General features: G+C 59.4%; 1 protein-coding gene and 2 long non-coding RNA genes across 7 annotated transcripts; 1 reads left to right on the top strand and 2 right to left on the bottom strand.

Moving 5' to 3' along the window:
- Positions 1-1,863: 1,863 nt before the first annotated feature.
- LOC132348511 (uncharacterized) lies at positions 1,864-7,081 on the bottom strand. Its single transcript, XR_009497489.1, has 2 exons — positions 5,287-7,081; positions 1,864-3,393 (listed from the first exon to the last, which is right to left on the bottom strand). It is a non-coding gene; the product is annotated as an uncharacterized LOC132348511 (long non-coding RNA).
- STMN3 (stathmin 3) lies at positions 6,083-10,511 on the top strand. Its single transcript, XM_059896065.1, has 4 exons — positions 6,083-6,164; positions 6,410-6,585; positions 7,812-8,003; positions 8,557-10,511. Exons 1-4 carry the CDS (start codon positions 6,083-6,085, stop codon positions 8,614-8,616), a joined length of 510 nt encoding a protein of 169 aa, XP_059752048.1. The 3' UTR covers positions 8,617-10,511.
- LOC132348510 (uncharacterized) lies at positions 8,675-17,098 on the bottom strand. Of its 5 annotated transcripts, none has more exons than XR_009497485.1 (5): positions 16,764-17,098; positions 13,518-13,630; positions 12,703-12,973; positions 11,510-12,254; positions 8,675-10,972 (listed from the first exon to the last, which is right to left on the bottom strand). It is a non-coding gene; the product is annotated as an uncharacterized LOC132348510 (long non-coding RNA). The 5 variants fall into 5 exon arrangements; XR_009497484.1 differs by having other exon boundaries at positions 11,510-12,257; XR_009497488.1 differs by having other exon boundaries at positions 11,510-12,257; positions 12,703-12,769; positions 16,764-17,097.
- Between the last annotated feature and the right edge of the window lie 52 nt (positions 17,099-17,150).

Genomic DNA, 17,150 nt, shown 5'->3' on the forward strand with positions numbered 1-17,150 from the left:
GGGTGGGGAGACCCGGTGCCCATAAGGCGGGGATTGCGGCGCCAGCCTAACGGACTTGGGCCGCAGAGCAGGGGCTCCGCTCGGGGTGGGGGCATCGGTGCGGGGGTGCCCTTGCCCCTTGGGGCGCCGCTGTGCCAGGCCGGGAGCGACTGCCTCAAGGTGGCTCCGAGAACCCTGGGTGGGCGCGCTCGCGGGATGCGGGCAGGGTCCCTGGAGGCGCCCGGCGACCGCAGACCCTGGTCGGACCGCGCCTTCTCGGGGGTCAGAGGGAGCAGCGCGGGACCCTTTGCAGGAGTCCCAGCCCGGGGCCGGCGGGGCCCGGGCCCTCCCTGCGCCAGCGGAGGGGCCGGGGGACGGGAGGGGGCGCTGCGAGAAGACGGGAAACGGAAACCTGAGCCGAGCCGCGCCCGCACCTCGCGTCGCCGCCCCCTCCCCTCGCCGCGGCGGGCTCGGGACCACCCTCTGTGACACGGTGCCACCCGCCCCGATCGAAAAAGCCACCGCCCTTTACGCTGCGGGTTTGGATGGGGGATGGGCTGCCGCCGTTTCCGAGCCTTTCTAGGATGGGGGCGTCTGCCCCTCCCTCCCCCGCCGCTCCACCTCCCCAGCTGCAGACCCACCGCCCTCAAGGGCAACGACCCTCTCCTCCCGGGCCTGCAGCAGGCGCGGAGCTGCCGCGGAGGGGCGGGCACCGGGCGAGGCGGGAAACGCGGGACAGATACTGGACGCGGGAGGGCTGCCAGGCGACCCCCGGGGCAAGGACGCGGGGGTCGCTCTCCCCAGAAACGCTCTGCCCAGTCTGGCTTTCCCAGGACCGGCTTCACCTTTGCACTCGGTGCCCGAGATGGCTAGGCGGGCGGGCGGCCCCCGCCTCCACCCCGTCACCTCGCCCACCCTTCCTTCCGCCCTGGGGGCGGCTCTTTGCAATCCCCTCTCCCCAGCTAGTTCGACTCTCTGCGCAGCGCCCGCTTTGGCCTGAGGCGCCAGAGCTCCGCCCACCCACGTGTGCAACGCCCTGACCCCGCCCCTCAGGGCCGGCGGTTCTGGCCCCCAGTGACTTCCGCAGGAGCTCGGCAGGGGACCACGTGCGTCACTGACCACACACACCCCCAAATCCATCTGGGGGTCTTACCCATCTGGACTTCATACGCCCCCTGCCCTCTCTCTGACATCCCCAGAGATACTGGGACCAGCAGGTGAGGGTGGCCAGTGCTGCCCCAGTCCCACACTGGGGCAGGTCTGTGCGTCCTCATTCACCATCTGTGCCTGAGCTGGGGGACAGTGGGCAGCCACTCCCGGGAGCATTTATCAGCTTTTCACCCCGTTAGTAAAAACCCTGCACAACAGGCCTCCTTCTCATCCTTCTGACATGAGCAGACTGAGGTTAGGTGCTGGAGGGACGCAGACGAAGCCACACCATCGATGGCCATCAGGACTTGGGCCCAGACCCTCCAACCTTAGAGCTTCCTGGCACCAGACCCTCTTCTTGGCCAGACTTTGGGGCACTGCTGACCCATGCTTTTTCCCAGGATTGTTCTGGGTGTCCAAGTAGTTACCACTGGTGTCAAGAAGGAGACAATGGGACTTCCCTGGTGGCACAGCGGTTAAGAATCCACCTGCCAATGCAGGAGACACGGGTTCGATCCCTGGTCCGGGAAGATCCCACATGCCGCGGAGCAACTAAGCCCGTGCACCACAACTACTGAGCCCACGTGCCACAACTACTGAAGCCCACGTGCCTAGAGCCCGTGCTCTGCAACAAGACAAGCCACCGCGATGATGAGAAGCCTGCGCACCGCAACGAAGAGTAGCCCTCGCTCGCCGCAACTAGAGAAAAGCCCGCACACAGCAACAAGACCCAACGCAGCCAAAACAAAAAAAAAATTTTTTTAAAGAAAAAAGAAAGGAAGAGACCATGAGTGCAATTGGTCAGTTTTGTCCAGCATGGCCAGCAAAGACATACTGCAGTGCCAGCTGGAGAACTGCTCCTAGCTGACATCACATGGGGCTGGGCCTTTCATCTTCTGTCATCAGCACTGCCCTCTATAGAGTGCAGCCCATGTGTACACACACCTGTGCTCACCTGCAGCTTCTCCCGGCCATAACAGTTTGATAGGAGAGAGGTCTGGCCCAGAAGTGGCTACGTGACAGCGCTGGTAACTGTGGCCAAAATTGGTGTAAGTGAACCAGCTATGGCTTCTCTCTGAAAACACATCTTTGATTGGAGCAGACTTGCGTGCCTCAGTGGCCTTGAAGCGTCACCTCTGCTCTGGTCTGTGGCCGCGGCAGGATTGCTCTTGGCCTCGTCTTTGTGCACGGATTGCAAAGCTTTGCCCCTGCCTCTCCCTCGAGTGCCTCCTGATGGGCCGCGTTCTGAGGACACTGCGTCTCGGTGTCCTTCCCAGGTGCTCAGTTCTTCAGGTGCTTTTGTAGACTTGCTCACGTTCATCCCCTTATGCGCCTCTGGCGAGCTGCAAGGGCTTGCACCTGCTACCTAGCCTCTCAGGGGCTCAATCTCCCCATCTGGGTGGCATGATAGTGACAGCACCTCCCCTAGGCTTGTTCTGAGGGTTGAGTGAGCTATTTCAGGAAACAGTGCTTGGCCTGGGGCCTGGCAAGAGGCGAGTGCCCAGTCCATGCCAGGCAGCATGACTGTTGCAGCCACATTTCCCAGAGAAAGGTGAATTCTGCTGGCAACGCCTGCCATGTTGGGCTCCCGACACGGATGGAGGAGACTCTGACAAGTGAGAGAGGGGCAGCCTGGGTGGCAACAAGCTCCCTCTGTTAGGAGGCAGTTAGCAGCAGCCTCCAGGGCCCTTCTAGGGGTGAGCGGGAATCTGTGGGCCCCCTTCCCTCCTAGTTCTGGAAGACCTCCCCACCCACCATGAGGCTCCCAACAGGAAAGTGCAGAGGCCTGGGCTCGTGACAGGGCTGCCATCCTGGCATGCTGTGTGACTTTGGGGGTGCCACTTGCCCTCTCTGAACCTCCTTCTCTGTAGAAATGAGGCTGATGAGGGTGTCTGCCTGGGCTGGCTGGTCTTGAGAGTCAGTCTGGAGGAAGGGTGTGACGTGCCCACCCCATCCCCCTTGGGCACGATTATTGTTGTTACCAGGTGCTCTAGGCTGATCTGGTGCCTTCTAACTCTTGCTCTTCTGAGATGTAATCATCCAAAAGGCCAATATGCATTTTTGCATGTTTAACATTTACTATGAAGGGGGGATAAAAGCAATCCAGTTCATGGTAGGGATTTGTTTTTAATGACTTTCTGAAGTCAGTGATGGGGAAGGAAGAGAAGGTCCTGGTGAGGAGAGAAAAGGGAGGGCATGCCTCGAGGCCCCGCTTCCTGGCTGGAGCTATGTCTGTGGAGAGGTCCGGGCCTCCACCTCTTCCCTCTGCAATGAGAGGAACTTTAAGCCCCTCCGGCTCTGAAAATACAGGCATACCCTCCCATCTTGCATGTGGCTGGGCCCAGCTCTGGTCTCCAGCGCCCGTGCAGGCTGCCCCCTGCTCACTCTCTCCAAATCTGCCGGTTCCCCACCCGCCATGCAGTCCCCTCTAACCTGCAGCCAGACCACAGAGCAGGCCTCACTCCCAAGCCCCCTCCTGGGGAGTTGCCCCTTCCCACTGGGCTTCTTGAGGAAGGGTCTTCTGAGAAGGAAGGTCCTCATGGGCCACCAACCCAGGGGATCTCCACGACCACCAGACGCCAAGCTGCATCCCTGTTTGCAGCCGCAGGACATAGTCCCTCACTTCCCAGTTGGACACTTGTCCCCTGGGCACAGCCATGACCTCAGAGACTCTGACCTCAGTCTCCAGCCCCCAGCCCTCTCCCCTCTCTCCTGCCTACACTCACACCTGCCCAAGCTCCCCCTCCTGCCCCTGAATTGCCACCAGCACCCCTCCAGGCTGAGGTGACAGTTGCCTGGAAGGGACCCCCTGTCATTTGTCTGTAAAATTCCTCTGTTATTAATTTGCAACCCTTTTCCTGGAAAAATCTCAGGCTTGAGGCAGAGAGGGCCTTGAGCAGCTGTGAGGCCCCAGGTTCCTGGCCTGTAAGGTAAACTCTTTCGGAGGTTTTAACACAGGATGAGAAAGGACTCTCTGAAAGGTCAGGGTAGGGGGCTGGTGTCTGTTGCCAGAGTGGTGGGTGCTGGCAGGGTTAGACCGAGGCCCCTCCTCCCTGGCCTCTCCCAGGACCCAGGTAGGCCCTTGACCAGACTCCCTCTCACTCCCTGCCCCACCTTCCCTTCTGAGCACAGGTCTGGCTACCTCCCCAGCCTCTCCGAATGTCCAAGTATCTCCTGGTCTGCTGGTCCTGGAGAGCTGCTCTGCCTGGTCCTACCTCCTCCAACTCCCAAGCACACGTCCTGGGAGGTACCCCCAACCTCCTTTCTAAAGTTAACTTTTAATGACATAAGTAATACACGAGTAGATTCTGCTTGTGAAAAAGCAAAATCGACAAGTCAGGCCAAAATCCCCTTTGAGGCCCACCCCTACCTGGCCCTCCCTCCCACGCTCCTGAGCCAATGACCAAGTCATGTGTCTTTGCCCTGCTTCCCCTCCAAGACCCCAAAGGCTCTCCCTGCTGCTTGCTCAGGATTCCTCTGTGCTCCCTTCACAACTTTTTGGGCTCTCTCCGGAAGAGCCTGGGTCTTCAGGACATTTAGATCAAATATCATCATTCTCTGCACTGGTTGTTGGAGGACGCTGCTCACAGCAAGCTGTTCCCTCAGACAGGGCCGAGTCACTTCTGTCCTGTGTCCTGTTTCTACACCAGCACTTTCCCCAATTTTACGTTAAATCAATTTAAAAACATTATCTTGTGTGAAATTTCATCAGAAAGTTTCTTGTCCAGCCTGTCTGCCCCTTGGAAGAATGCTGTGGGTAACCGTGCATGCTCTTTCATGGAAGCCAGAGTCGCTCTCCGTGGAGTGTCCCTCTAGAGACCTATACTAGCTTCTCCAGCCAGGGAGGCAGGTGCATGGGTCTGAGCCCCCTAGTCTTTGGGACCTACTGCAGTGGTGGAAAGAACACAGAGGAACTGGGGTTGCCCTGGAGGAGCTTTGAACAAGTCACCCAGCTACCTGGGCCCAGTGCCCTCTTGGCTGAGTGGGGGTGACAGTATTGGGCATACAGGATTGTTGCGAGCCAGTGAGACATCAGACCCATGTGTCTACTTTGGGGCCTGGCTCGCTATGAACAAACCACAAAGAGCTCAATTATTTGCATTCTGAGAGCGAGCATCTCCCCTTCCCTGACAAGGCTCAGGGCCTCAGCAGGCTTACCTCCTTTTCTGGTTGGGTAGTGTGGACACTGGCTGTGGGCGCTCACCCTGCAAGGCCAGAGGGCGGGCTGTGGTGCTGAACGGACAGCTCCCGTCCCTTTGGCTTTTGATGAGCAGCCAGTGCGTGTCTGGTGAGAACCTGATTTCATCCCACGGTGGGCACACTACAGGGTAAACGGGGGGTGGGCTGGGGGCAGACAGGAGGGTCTGAGGGCTTCACTTAAGTGCACAGCCCAAGAAAGTGCTGCCTGCAGAAGCTCTACATTTGTGCTGGCCCAGTAACCTCTCGACTGACCGGGCAAGTGTCCATGAGAGGGAAAGGGGAGGACGGAGAAGTACGTGGAGGGGCAGAGGGAGGGGAGAGTCGGGAAGATACACAGTGACAAAGAATCACGGAGATGTAAAGATACAAAGAGTGGTAGTGACAGATGGAGAGCCAGAAAGACAGAAGGATGAACGGAGACACAGACAGAAATGCCAAGAGAGAGAAAAGGAGGGAGAGAGAGACAGAGGCAGACAGAGAGGGGGGCCAGGGACTCAGAGACAGGAACAGAAAGACCAATGCAGGACACCCACAGGGAGGCGTGCCCAGGGAAAGACAGCCAACATCTGGGAGGGAGGGAGGGACATGGAGAGTCAGAGATGTGGGACACAAAAGATCAAGGTAAACAGGCTCCCAGAGAGGCGCATCGGGGGCAGAGGCAGGGAGGCCTGGGCATCCGCGGAGGTGGGGCTGGAGGTGCGAGGGGACGGCGCCTGCTCAGGCTGGCCTCCCGCCCACAGCCTACAAGGAGAAGATGAAGGAGCTGTCGGTGCTGTCACTCATCTGCTCCTGCTTCTACTCACAGCCGCACCCCAACACCGTCTACCAGTACGGGGGTGAGTGTGCCCGGCCGCTGCCCTGCCAGGGCCTGCTGCCTCCTGACTTCGCTACCCCCTCCCGTGGCGTCGGTGAACCCCCGCTTGGCTGCCTCCTGGAGAGGGGTCCCTGCGGGGAGGGGCCGGTCCTGGGGGTCCCACGTGAACAGCCTCACCCCTCCACTCAACCCTGACTTGGGTGTGTGCTCGGCCCGCCCCCTCCTTGAGCAGCCCTCCTGAAGCCCCCATCTGCTTCTGCCCCGCAGACATGGAGGTGAAGCAGCTGGACAAGAGGGCCTCCGGCCAGAGCTTTGAGGTCATCCTCAAGTCCCCTTCCGACCTGTCCCCGGAGAGTCCCATGCTCTCCTCCCCCCCCAAGAGGAAGGACACCTCCCTGGAGGAGCTGCAGAAGCGGCTGGAGGCAGCTGAGGGGCGGAGGAAGGTAAGGGGCCACCCCTCTGGGTCCCGATGAAGACGGTCGGGGGCCTTGCTGGCCACAGACTGTGTCCCCAAGGTGCGGGGTGCTCCAAGCACTCGCTTGGCTGTGGGCCTGTAGCAGAGGGTCTCACGGTCCCGGGGCCACCTCCTGAGCCATCAGAATGACACAGGGGGGAGGAAGGATTCCTCAGTGGCAGCCAGCTAGAGGGAGACAGGAACCGGATACTACCGCGAGGGGCACCCTTGGCCATGCTGGCAGGGTGGGGGGGTCAGGTGGTAGCCCCAGGAGGGGCCCTGGGAGAGGAGGCTGGGCGACAGCCTCCTGAGCAGGGGAGCGTGAAGGAAGGGCTTTCCATGAGCTGGGAGCTCAGGGGGCCCCTGGGAGAAGCAGGCCCCTCCCCACCCTTTCTCACACCAGCCCCTCTGAAACTGAGACACGCGCAGAGAAGCACGTGCTCTCAGGAGTGCTGTCCTGGTGCCCAAGCCCACCGGGCAGGGGCAGCAGCTCTATCCCCCTTACCGCAGGACCGGTGAGCCCTGGGGACCCAGGCTTCTCAGGGTTAACTAGCAGTGACTGGCACGTAGCCCAGCAGCCTTCGGAAGGAGGCTGAGGGAGGCTGATTACCTCCGGGCGCCTCGGCTCAACTCCCGCGGCCACCAGCAGCCCCACCCTCCTCTTTCCAACTCGTCCCTTCCCTAGCGGCCCTGGGACCCCTCCACCGCCCCCGGCACCTTAAGGAGCTCAGAAGCCGGTGTGTATTAAGCACCTGCTTTGTGCTCAGCGGGCAGCCGTTTGAGCAAAGGACGGGGGAGGCTCCGCGACAGCCCACAGGAGCTTCCTCCGCACCTCCCACCTTCCCCGAGGGCAGCTCGGACTCGGGAGGGAGCGGGAGGGAACGGGGGCGCCGGGAGCCCAGCGGGGAGGGGGCAGCTCTGCGGCCGAGGGTGGACAGGGAGGGCTTGCCTGGGGATGAGGCGGTCACCACAGCTGACGCAGGACAGTGTAGGCCCGCATTCCCCGAGGACGAGCCCGGTGGGCGGGAGGCGGTGGGCTCGGGCTGGGCGGCGGGGCGGAGCGGGGCGCGGGGCACTGGGCGGGGCGCGGACAGCGGCGCAGGGGGGCGGGGCGCGGGACACTGGGCGGGGCGCGGACAGCGGCGCAGGGGGGCGGGGCGGCCGCCCCTCACGCTCGCCCGCCCCTCACGCTCGCCCGCCCGGCCGCCCGCGCAGACGCAGGAGGCGCAGGTGCTGAAGCAGCTGGCCGAGCGGCGCGAGCACGAGCGCGAGGTGCTGCACAAGGCGCTGGAGGAGAACAACAACTTCAGCCGCCTGGCGGAGGAGAAGCTCAACTATAAGATGGAACTCAGCAAGGAGATCCGCGAGGCGCACCTGGCCGCGCTGCGTGAGCGGCTGCGCGAGAAGGTGCGCGCCGGGGCGGGGCCGAGGCCGGGGCGGGGCCCGAAGCAGGGAGCCCCCAGGAGCCCCTTCTTTTGGCCTTTGGCCGGTCCCTGCTAATTACACCAGCAGCGCTCCCGCAGTCCGGCCTCCCCGTGACGCCCCGTCCTACTGGGGCCAGCCAGGGTGAGGCGAGCCCCTGCCCAGGCCGGAGCAGCCTCCCTGCGAGCGGGACCAGGTTGGTTCCGGGGAGCCCCGAGCCTGCACTCCCCGGGAAATTCCCTGAGTCACAATGCTCCGGTCTGGACAGCACCCCAGGCTCACCGAGGGCCAGCCCCCACCCTCGAGCCGCACTTTCAGTCCGTGACGCGGGCCTGCCCCTGCACTCTGTTGGTCCTGGTCACCTCATTGGTCGCATCTGCCGCACCTGGGACCGAGCCAGTCTAGGGAGGAAAAGACCCCAGGGTCCCCAAAGCCCGGGAGCCGGAGGGCAGGGCCCCCAGAGCCCAGGAGGGGTGGGGGAGGCAGGACCCCGCCATTCCCGGCTGCAGGGCCCCGCCCACCCCGCCTGTCCCGGCAGGAGCTGCACGCTGCCGAAGTGCGCAGGAACAAGGAGCAGCGTGAGGAGATGTCCGGCTAAGGGGCCTTTTGGACACCGCGGCGCCTGGATCCCGAGATGAGACAAGAACACGTCTGGGTTTTGGTTTTGTTTTGTTCGACTTTGTCTAGATGCAGCTTTTGCTCCCGCTCCTCCCTCCCCTCCTGTGCTCCCAGCTTCAGCTTCTCTTTCTGCGTTCCGAGCTGTCCAGTCCTCGTGGCAAGGCCTTGACCACAGGCTGTCCCTGTGGAGCCCCCAGGGCGTGGCACACAGTCCCTCAGTTCAGGCCCCAGGCTGGCGGTGGCTGGCTCCCCTCTTGGCAGCACTCTTAGTGGACGTGGTGGCGACCTCAGTAAATCCAGCGATGGTGGCAGGAACACGCAGGTCCTTGTGCTGGGTTGTGCTGTGAGCACCTTGTCACTTAGGGCATGTCTTCTGAGGCAGCTCCTGCCGGCGGGCAGAGCCACCTCCACCTGGATGTCCTCCCCTGGGAGAGGGGCTGGGCACGCAGGAGGGGGCGGAGGAAGACAGACTTGGACAGAGAAGGACCTCTGGGCAGTGGGGGCCAGGTACCCTGTCACCGGCCAGCCCTGGGAACCCCGTGTGCAGTGGTGCTTTTTGGAACTGGTGGGTAGGAGCTGCAGCACGCTTTAACGTGGTGGCACAGGGGCCCTCTGAGACCCGCTGGCCTGAGGTTGGCACCCTCGGCTGGCCTGGGAAGCTTCGGTCATTGTCCTTGTTTGGAGCGGTGGTGGGGTGTGGCTTGGCCTGAGTTTTCAGGGCAGTGGGCGTGTTCCACCAGGGACCTGTGAGCGAGCTGCCGTGCTCTAGACGGTTGTGGGCAGCGTGGACACGTGCTGGCCCCTCCTCCCAGAAGGGCCCTCTTCCTTCTGGCCCAGCACCTGTGCGGGGAAAGCCAGCCTCCCGCTGTCCCTCCTCTCCTTCTCCAGGCTTTGCAGATGCCCTCGGAGGACCCCTCCTTATATCCTTTTGGAGTCTCAGTCCCCTCCCGTGTGCCCTCTGCTCTGGTCAAAAGATGCTCCCACACTGCTCCTGGCCACAGGGCGTTCAGGCTCACCTCTGGACAGGTGGTGCAGTGTGCGTGGGTGGCAGCCACAAGTGCCCCTCTGGGAGCCCTGAGTAGATACTGGGGGGCGGGGGACCAGGGCCTGAAGATTCAGATGTCGGGGGGCAGGGGACAGGGTTCCCAAGCCACCTCCTCACCTGCTCCATCCTTCCATTCCTGGCTGGTGGCCCACTCTGGCCAGCCTGCAGGTTGGAGGCCTGGCTCTATCTCCTGCCAAGACCCTCCTTGGCTGGGCTCCTCCCCCCCCCCCTCAGCCTGGGGGGACCTCCAGACCCCCCAGCGCCAGCCTTTGAGGACGGCTACCCGCTTGGACACAGCAGCAGCTTCTTCTCCACGGCAGACCCGCCCCACGACTGGGTGCTTGGGGCCGAGTCCTCGCTGGCCAGCCTCTTGGTGGAAAGCATGAGGCGTTTCTTGCAGGCAGGACCCAGAGCCAGTGCCTCAGAAACCAGATGATTGCAGCCCTCAGTGCCCCTGGCTTTCGACCTACAGAAACCTACGGGGACACTGCTGGTGACCTCCCAGAGCCAAGCCAGGGAGCACGGGTGGGTACTGATCCATTGCAGTGGGCTTCGGGGGAAGTTGGGACCTGTGCCCCCCTCCCGTTCCCCACCGAGACAGCCCCCAAGGGAGTGACAAGCCAGGACTGGAACCCAGCAGTGCCCACCGGTGGCTTTTGTGGGACTCGGAAAGGGGACTGAGGGTTGGATTTCTCGGAGCGGTGGCAGCTCTCTCATAGCAGAAGCCCTAGTGTAATACACACCCATCTCATCCACGTAGTAAAAGTGAACTTAACAATTAAATGAACGATTAAAAAAAATGTGTGTGTTTAAGAAACGGTTGAACTGTCCCAGCGTGTGTCCTGCATCTGTGGGGTCAGATGAGCTGCGAGGCCACTGCCTGTGCAAGCGTCCCCCTGGAAAGCCCACCCCTGCGTGTCATCACAACTGCGAACAGTTCTCACAACAGTGGCGATTTTAAGAAAAGAGCATATAAACAGCACGCAAGCCCACTTTACCCTCCGGAGCCCCAGGAGACAGTGGGGGTGGGAGGGAGGAGGCTGGGACCTCTGCTGCAGGTGGGGCCACCCCAGCTCCCCCAGGGCTGCGCCCTCCTGTGGGCCGGGCTCTCAGCTTGCCGCTGCAGAGGAAGGTCAGGGTCTGAGGTCTGGGGCCTGCCCTTCTCACCATGGCTGTGGGTCTTGCTCGGATGGGGGGTGGTCCTAGAATCCCAGGGTGTGTCCCATGGCTCTGTGGACCCCGTTGGGCAGCTGACTGTTCACAGACACAGATCTGGCCCCAACATGGGGACCTGCAGTGGCAAAGAGACAAGAAGACATCGTGACTCACATTGGTGGACACGTCTGTCCTAGGGGACCCAAACTTGCCCTTGGGGTGCCCGGCAGGGAGGGACCCCTCTGCTGGGGAGGAGGCATGTTTGGTAATGTCCACGCTGAGCCATGCTCAGGTCCACACATGGACCTCAGGTACAGGCCCCAGAGAGATGCCTGCTCCCCAGGACCCAGAGACCCACTCACCTCTCCCCAAACCCACAGCCCTCTCCTGGGGCAGTCCTAGCTACTTCCCCAGGCTCCAGGGAACTCTCAACATCTCCCCACCTTCCCCTGTCCAGGGAGAGGTGGGAAAGTCAGACCCAGGACACACAGCCTCCAGTAAGGTGGAGACATCAGAAAGCTGCAGGAGTGGAAGGAAATACATGGAAAATATTTTTATGAGGCGTGAGTTCTGCATGCCTGTCATCTGGGTTCACAGACACATGCTCACCACATAGAGGCGCACAGCCCTGGAATTCCCAGAAGAGCAGCTGATCAAGGTCAGGGCCTCTTACCTCTTAGGCGGCCCTGGTAAGGCATTGAGGGGCAGTCACCATATGGAGCCTCTGAGGTTGGGAGATGATGGGGAATCCTTTGCAGAAAAGCAATCATGCTTCTCCTTAACAAAGAGCAGCAAACAAACGGGGGACTCCTGGGAAGCCAGTTGGAGCTGTATTCGTAACCTACTGCTGTGTAACAAGTGAGTCCAAGCAGTGGCTGAAAACAACAAACATCGTTTCTGTCGAGTCAGGACTTCGGGAGCTGGGTGGTTCTGGCACAGAGCCTCTCAGGAGGCTGCAGTCAGGACATCAGTGGAGGTTGTCTGGAGGCTGTGTGGGGTTGGAGTACCCACTTCCAAGTCGGCTGGCTCACATGGGCGTGAACTAGTCACGGAAGCACAAGTTGAGTCATTAAGAACAGCCTACCCTCAAGGTGGGGGGGTGGGTGAGGCTCCACCTTTGGAAAGGAGGAATGTCACAGACTCTGGGGACAGGTATTAAAACCACCTCAGACACTCTGCGTTGATGACCCTGTGAGTTCTGCACACAGTGGGTGCTGGCTCGGTGCCTGGGGGTGGCAGTGGGCCCACACCGTGAAACAGGGTGTCCGGCAAGGCAGGCAAGATGGAAGCACAGACAGACGCCTGTCCCAGCGGGGCCTCCCTCCAGCCCCTCACGCATCCTCGCCGGGCAAGCTCGGGTGTGGCTGTGTAGAAGGGAAGGTGGCAAGAGTCGGTACACACTGCAGCTGTTTCTCTTTCTGCTGAGGAAAAATAATTGTGCTATTTGTCAGTTGTATTAGTTTTCTCGACTGCTTGTAATGTGTGCAACAAACTAGGGGCCTTGAAACCACAGAGGTGTCTCCTTTCAGTTGCAAGTCAGGTGTTGCCAGGCCACCTCCCTCAGGACTGGAGGGGAGGGGAGGGCCAGGATCGGCCCTCCCAGCTTCAGCTGTCGGGAAAGGCAGTCTCTCCGTCCCCGAAGGGCCACTCAACGAACGAACGGCACCGTTTCTTTTCAACAGATGGGGGCCCACAGAGCCTGTGTGGGGGGCTCCCTCTGGCTGTGAGATGGAGGCACCCCCCAGCGCTCAGCATGTCGGACTCCTCAGGAGGGGTCAGGTCCTTCCCGCAGCACCAGATGGGTGCGTGCAGGCCAGCAGGGTGGGGAGGACCCGGCGTGGGGACGATGCCCACGTGGAAGCCTACCTGGTCTCGTCTCTCCTGAGTAAAGCTTGTCCTGTCCGCTCGGCTGCCTCGCGCTCTCCTTGGCGACCTGGATGTCAGGATGCCAGGAACGAAGTGTTTGGACTTCTATCCCCCGCAGGTGGCTGGCGCTGTGACGAGCAGTGCCAGCCTCCACGCAGTGGGGACCTCCCCAGGGACTGGGAACTTGAGCCTGGGCTCTGCTGGACACCGGCTATCCTTGGTTTGTGGACGCAGCACATGTGTCTCTGCCTCTCCCTCTGTGTGTCTGTCCCTATGGGACACCAGTCCCTGGATTAGGGATCCCCAATCCAACACGACCTCATTATTTAACTAATTATATCTGCAACAACCCTAGTTCCAAATAAGGACACATTCTGAGGTCCTGGGACTTGTGATGTCACCACATCTCTGGAGGACACAAGTCAATCCCAGGCAGCAGCTGTAGGTATATAATTCGTAATTTTAAAACATCCATGCAGTAATTTGTGTATTCAACATGAGTTTCGTGAGTGCTTATTACATCTGTGTGTCTCACTCCAGAGAACAGTGATGGATTTGACACCCAGGCCCTGCCCTGTGAGAAACTGCATGTTAGTCAATAAAACCTTATGTTACATATGGTAGTTTATGATTTTTTAAAGCACATTAAAATGTTTTTAACCTTCACAAAGTCCACTATGAGGAAAATAGTAGGCATTATCTTATGACATTAACATTTTTTCTGGTTACAAACATAATACATGTTCACTGCATACTACAAAATATAAACACAAAAATCTTGATCCACCAAACTCCTTCCCCTGGAGAGGACTTACCCCTCAAGAGGTGCTGAAGTGAGCCCGAGTTCAGACCTCTGAGACGCGCACAGTGATGTGTTCGCACTTCTCCTACGTCCTCACAAACGTCGCTTCAAACGTCGGACAATCATCTATTTCATGGATGTACTAGGATTTCTGAGAAAACTTCCCCAACTTTTTGGTTTCAGGGACCTCTTATAATCTTAAACTTTATGGAGGACCCCCAAAGAGCTCTGTTTATGTGGGCTATTCGGGTTGACAGGGACCACATTGGGAATTAAAACACAGAAATTAAAAAAACAGTAATTCAGGGAATTCCCTGGTGGCCCAGTGGTTAGGACTCTGCACTTTCACTGCTGAGGGCGCAGGTTTGATCCCTGGTCAGGGAACTAAGATCTCGCAAGCCGTGTGGTGCGGCCAAAAATTAAACAAAAAACCCACCAGTAATTCAGGGACTTCCCTGGTGGTCCAGGGGTTAAGACTCTGCACCCCCAATGCAGGGGGCCCGGGTCCGACCCCTGGTCAGGGAACTAGATCCTGCATGCTGCAACTAAAGATCCCGCACGGTGCAACTAAGACCCAGCACGGCCAAATACATATTTTAAAAAATCAGTAATTCAGGGGCTTCCCTGGCAGCACAGTGGTTAAGAATCCGCCTGCCAATGCAGGGGACACGGGTTTGAGCCCTGGTCCGGGAAGATCTCACATGCCGCGGAGCAACTAAGCCTGTGCGCCACAACTACTGAGCCTGCGCGCCTAGAGCCCGTGATCCACAACAAGAGAAGCCACGACAATGAGAAGCCCCCGCTCTCCGCAACTAGAGAAAAGCCTGTGCGTAGCAATGAAGACCCAACGCAGACAAAAATAAAATAAATAATTTTAAAAAACCAGTAATTCACTAAAAAATGATACACCCATTACATGTTAACATTTTAAAATGAAAAAGTGACGTTTTCCTAAAAAAAATAATTAATGAGAATGGTTGAAGCATATGAGAAAAAAATCTAGCCTCACACAGATATATGGTTGGAAAAAGAAACTGTTTCAATAGCTTGGTCTTTAATACTAAACCAAAGCTAGATGAGGGGTGGTTTCTTAAAGATTGGCTGCACTGTGAATCTGAAACCGTATCAATAAACCTTTCATACTCTTACACGGGTTGAATGGTCTGTCCTGAGCTTAAATACACCTTTTACCCGTGCACGGTTCCGTAATTCCCAGTGCGTGTGCCACCCTCCCCCAGGCAGGAGGTCCTGACCTTGGGGCCTGCAGAGTGGAGGAAGGGAGGGACAGGTTATTGCTGGGTAAGCCAGGCCTGCCTCGGTCCTGCTTCCAGTCTGGTCAGGGGCTGTGTGTGGTGGAGCCGAAGTAGAGGGTGGGGCATGACAACCCTACAGCATCCTTGGGCCCGTGATGCCACTCAGTCTCTCCTGGTTTACTCTCCTCTGTAGTAAACCAAGAGTGGAAGCTCCCCTCCCCTTGGGAGCACAGGGGAGAAATCACCACCCCAGACCCCAGGAGGAACTAATCCATCCTGTCAGCCAAGCAGAGCCCAATGCTTCGGAGACAGAAAGGGTGAGCGCGGGTTCAAACGCCAGGCCTGAGGTCCTGTGGCAGAAATACGTGGAGGCCACACAGCAGTGGAAACTCAGGCTGGGGAGTCTGGGGCGCCCACAGCCTCCAGGGCCAGCGGCCACAGCTCACCCCAACTGTGCAGCAGCAGGACCTGGCCGGGTCTGCCTCCTGCATCCTTCTGAGCTTTCTCCCTTTAACATTCTATTTTAATTAATTAATTTTTAAAATTTATTTTATTTTTGGCTGTGTTGGGTCTTCGTTGTTGCACGCGGGCTTTCTCTAGTTGCGGCGAGCGGGGCTACTCTTCCTGTGGTGCGTGGGCCTCTCATTGCAGTGGCTTCTCTTGTTGCGGAGCACGGGCTCTAGGCGCGCGGGCTTCAGTAGTTGTGGCTCGCAGGCTCTAGAGCGCAGGCTCCGAAGTTGTGGCGCACGGGCTTAGTTGTTCTGTGGCACGTGGGATCTTCCCGGACCAGGGCTCGAACCCACGTCCCCTGCATTGGCAGGTGGATTCTTAACCACTGCGCCACCAGGGAAGCCCTCTCCCTTTGACTTTATGGGCATTTACTTCCGGAACGTAAGGACAGGGAAACTCAAATAAATGACATGCACAGACCAGACACACCTGCTCTTCTATTTACCAGATGATAAAATAACTGCACTGACATAGGCTCAATAGTTTAATCTTTAAAAACAGTGACTTTTTCATCACTTGCTTGAGTACACTCTATATTATTGAAAACAGAATGAAAGCGTAACTCTCCCAATTATAACAGCACTGAAATGAAGTTTGCTTGAAACTTCCCAGTCTGGGAAATGGCCTTCCGTGGTCTTCCTACCTAAGCATGAACACAGGTCCACGGCTTGGTCCTAAAAGAAGGCATTTGTTTTCTGCCTTCTCTGTCTCCTGAGAGGGAGCACCCGCAGACCCCGCAGCCTTTCACTGGGCACCCGAGTCTCCCGCAGCTGACAGCAGCCAGAGCAGCGACACCACACACGAGGAGACTTCGCACGCGCCTTCCCTGGTCTGAGCACAGCCAGCCTCAGCCACCCTCTGGGTGCCCCTGACTGCCCGGTGCAGGTGTGGAGACAGAGCACAGGGAGATGTGGGGATGTGGCCGACCCCACCACGGCTGCAGCGCTTCCTCCAGGAGTCCTGGGGCAGGAACAGGATGCCTCACAAGTGCCCCGGCCTGGGCAGGGCAGGTGACCCCACTCACCACCCCCTGGGCCCCCACTGCACCTTTCAATCAAACAGCAAGGCCTTTTTGTACTCGCTCCCAAGTCAAAGGAAAGCTGAGTGATGCTAACCTTCTCACGTTCTGGAAAACCCAGGGACTTTGCACTCTAGCCACTAAAAAGGAGCGTTTTCAGGGCGTTCCTAACCCTGCATCAGGGTGTCTTTTAATGCCTCTGTGATAGCGCAGGAACTGAACTTTAACTTCATCGAACGTAAACTGAAATGAGCACACGTGGCCAGTGACTACAGCACAGGAGAGAGCGGCTGGGGGTCGACCCAGGAACACTGGGGGGAGCCGCGCGGATCGAGAAGTGAGAATGTTCAAAGCCGTTTTTAACACTTGCTACAAAAATAAACCATGATAATCGCAGGTTTCGGACTGTACGACTCCCGCGGCAGCCCTCCCGCCTGCCTCTGGGGAGACCCTTTGCACACGCGGGCAGGTCACTCACCTTTCTCGCCAACCCTAAGCGCGTCTCCCTAGGCACCCTTTCCCCGGGAAGTCCGCGCTGAGCGTGTGTGTCCGCCAGTTCCGGCAGGTGAGCCAGCGGGCGGGGCGGGGCCGCGGAGCAGCCGCCCAACTAAGGGGCCGAAGCACCCACCTCCGGACCCGCCCCCGCCCGCGCGCATGCGCGTCGGGCCCAGCCGGGCCTTATTTCTCGGCACCTCCCGCTTCCCGGCCGAGCGCCAAATAAATATCAGGGCTCGCCCTTGCCCGTGCGTGCGCGGCCCCGCCGCCTGCGTCACTAGGAAGCGCGCGCCCGGGCCGCCGCCGCCGCCGCCGCCGCCGAATCCCCAACAAGGAGCGGAGCCCGCGGCCGCCGCCGCCGCAGCCGCCG

This window comes from Balaenoptera ricei, chromosome 15 (assembly GCF_028023285.1).
Source record: "Balaenoptera ricei isolate mBalRic1 chromosome 15, mBalRic1.hap2, whole genome shotgun sequence".
NCBI classification, from domain to species: domain Eukaryota; kingdom Metazoa; phylum Chordata; class Mammalia; order Artiodactyla; family Balaenopteridae; genus Balaenoptera; species Balaenoptera ricei.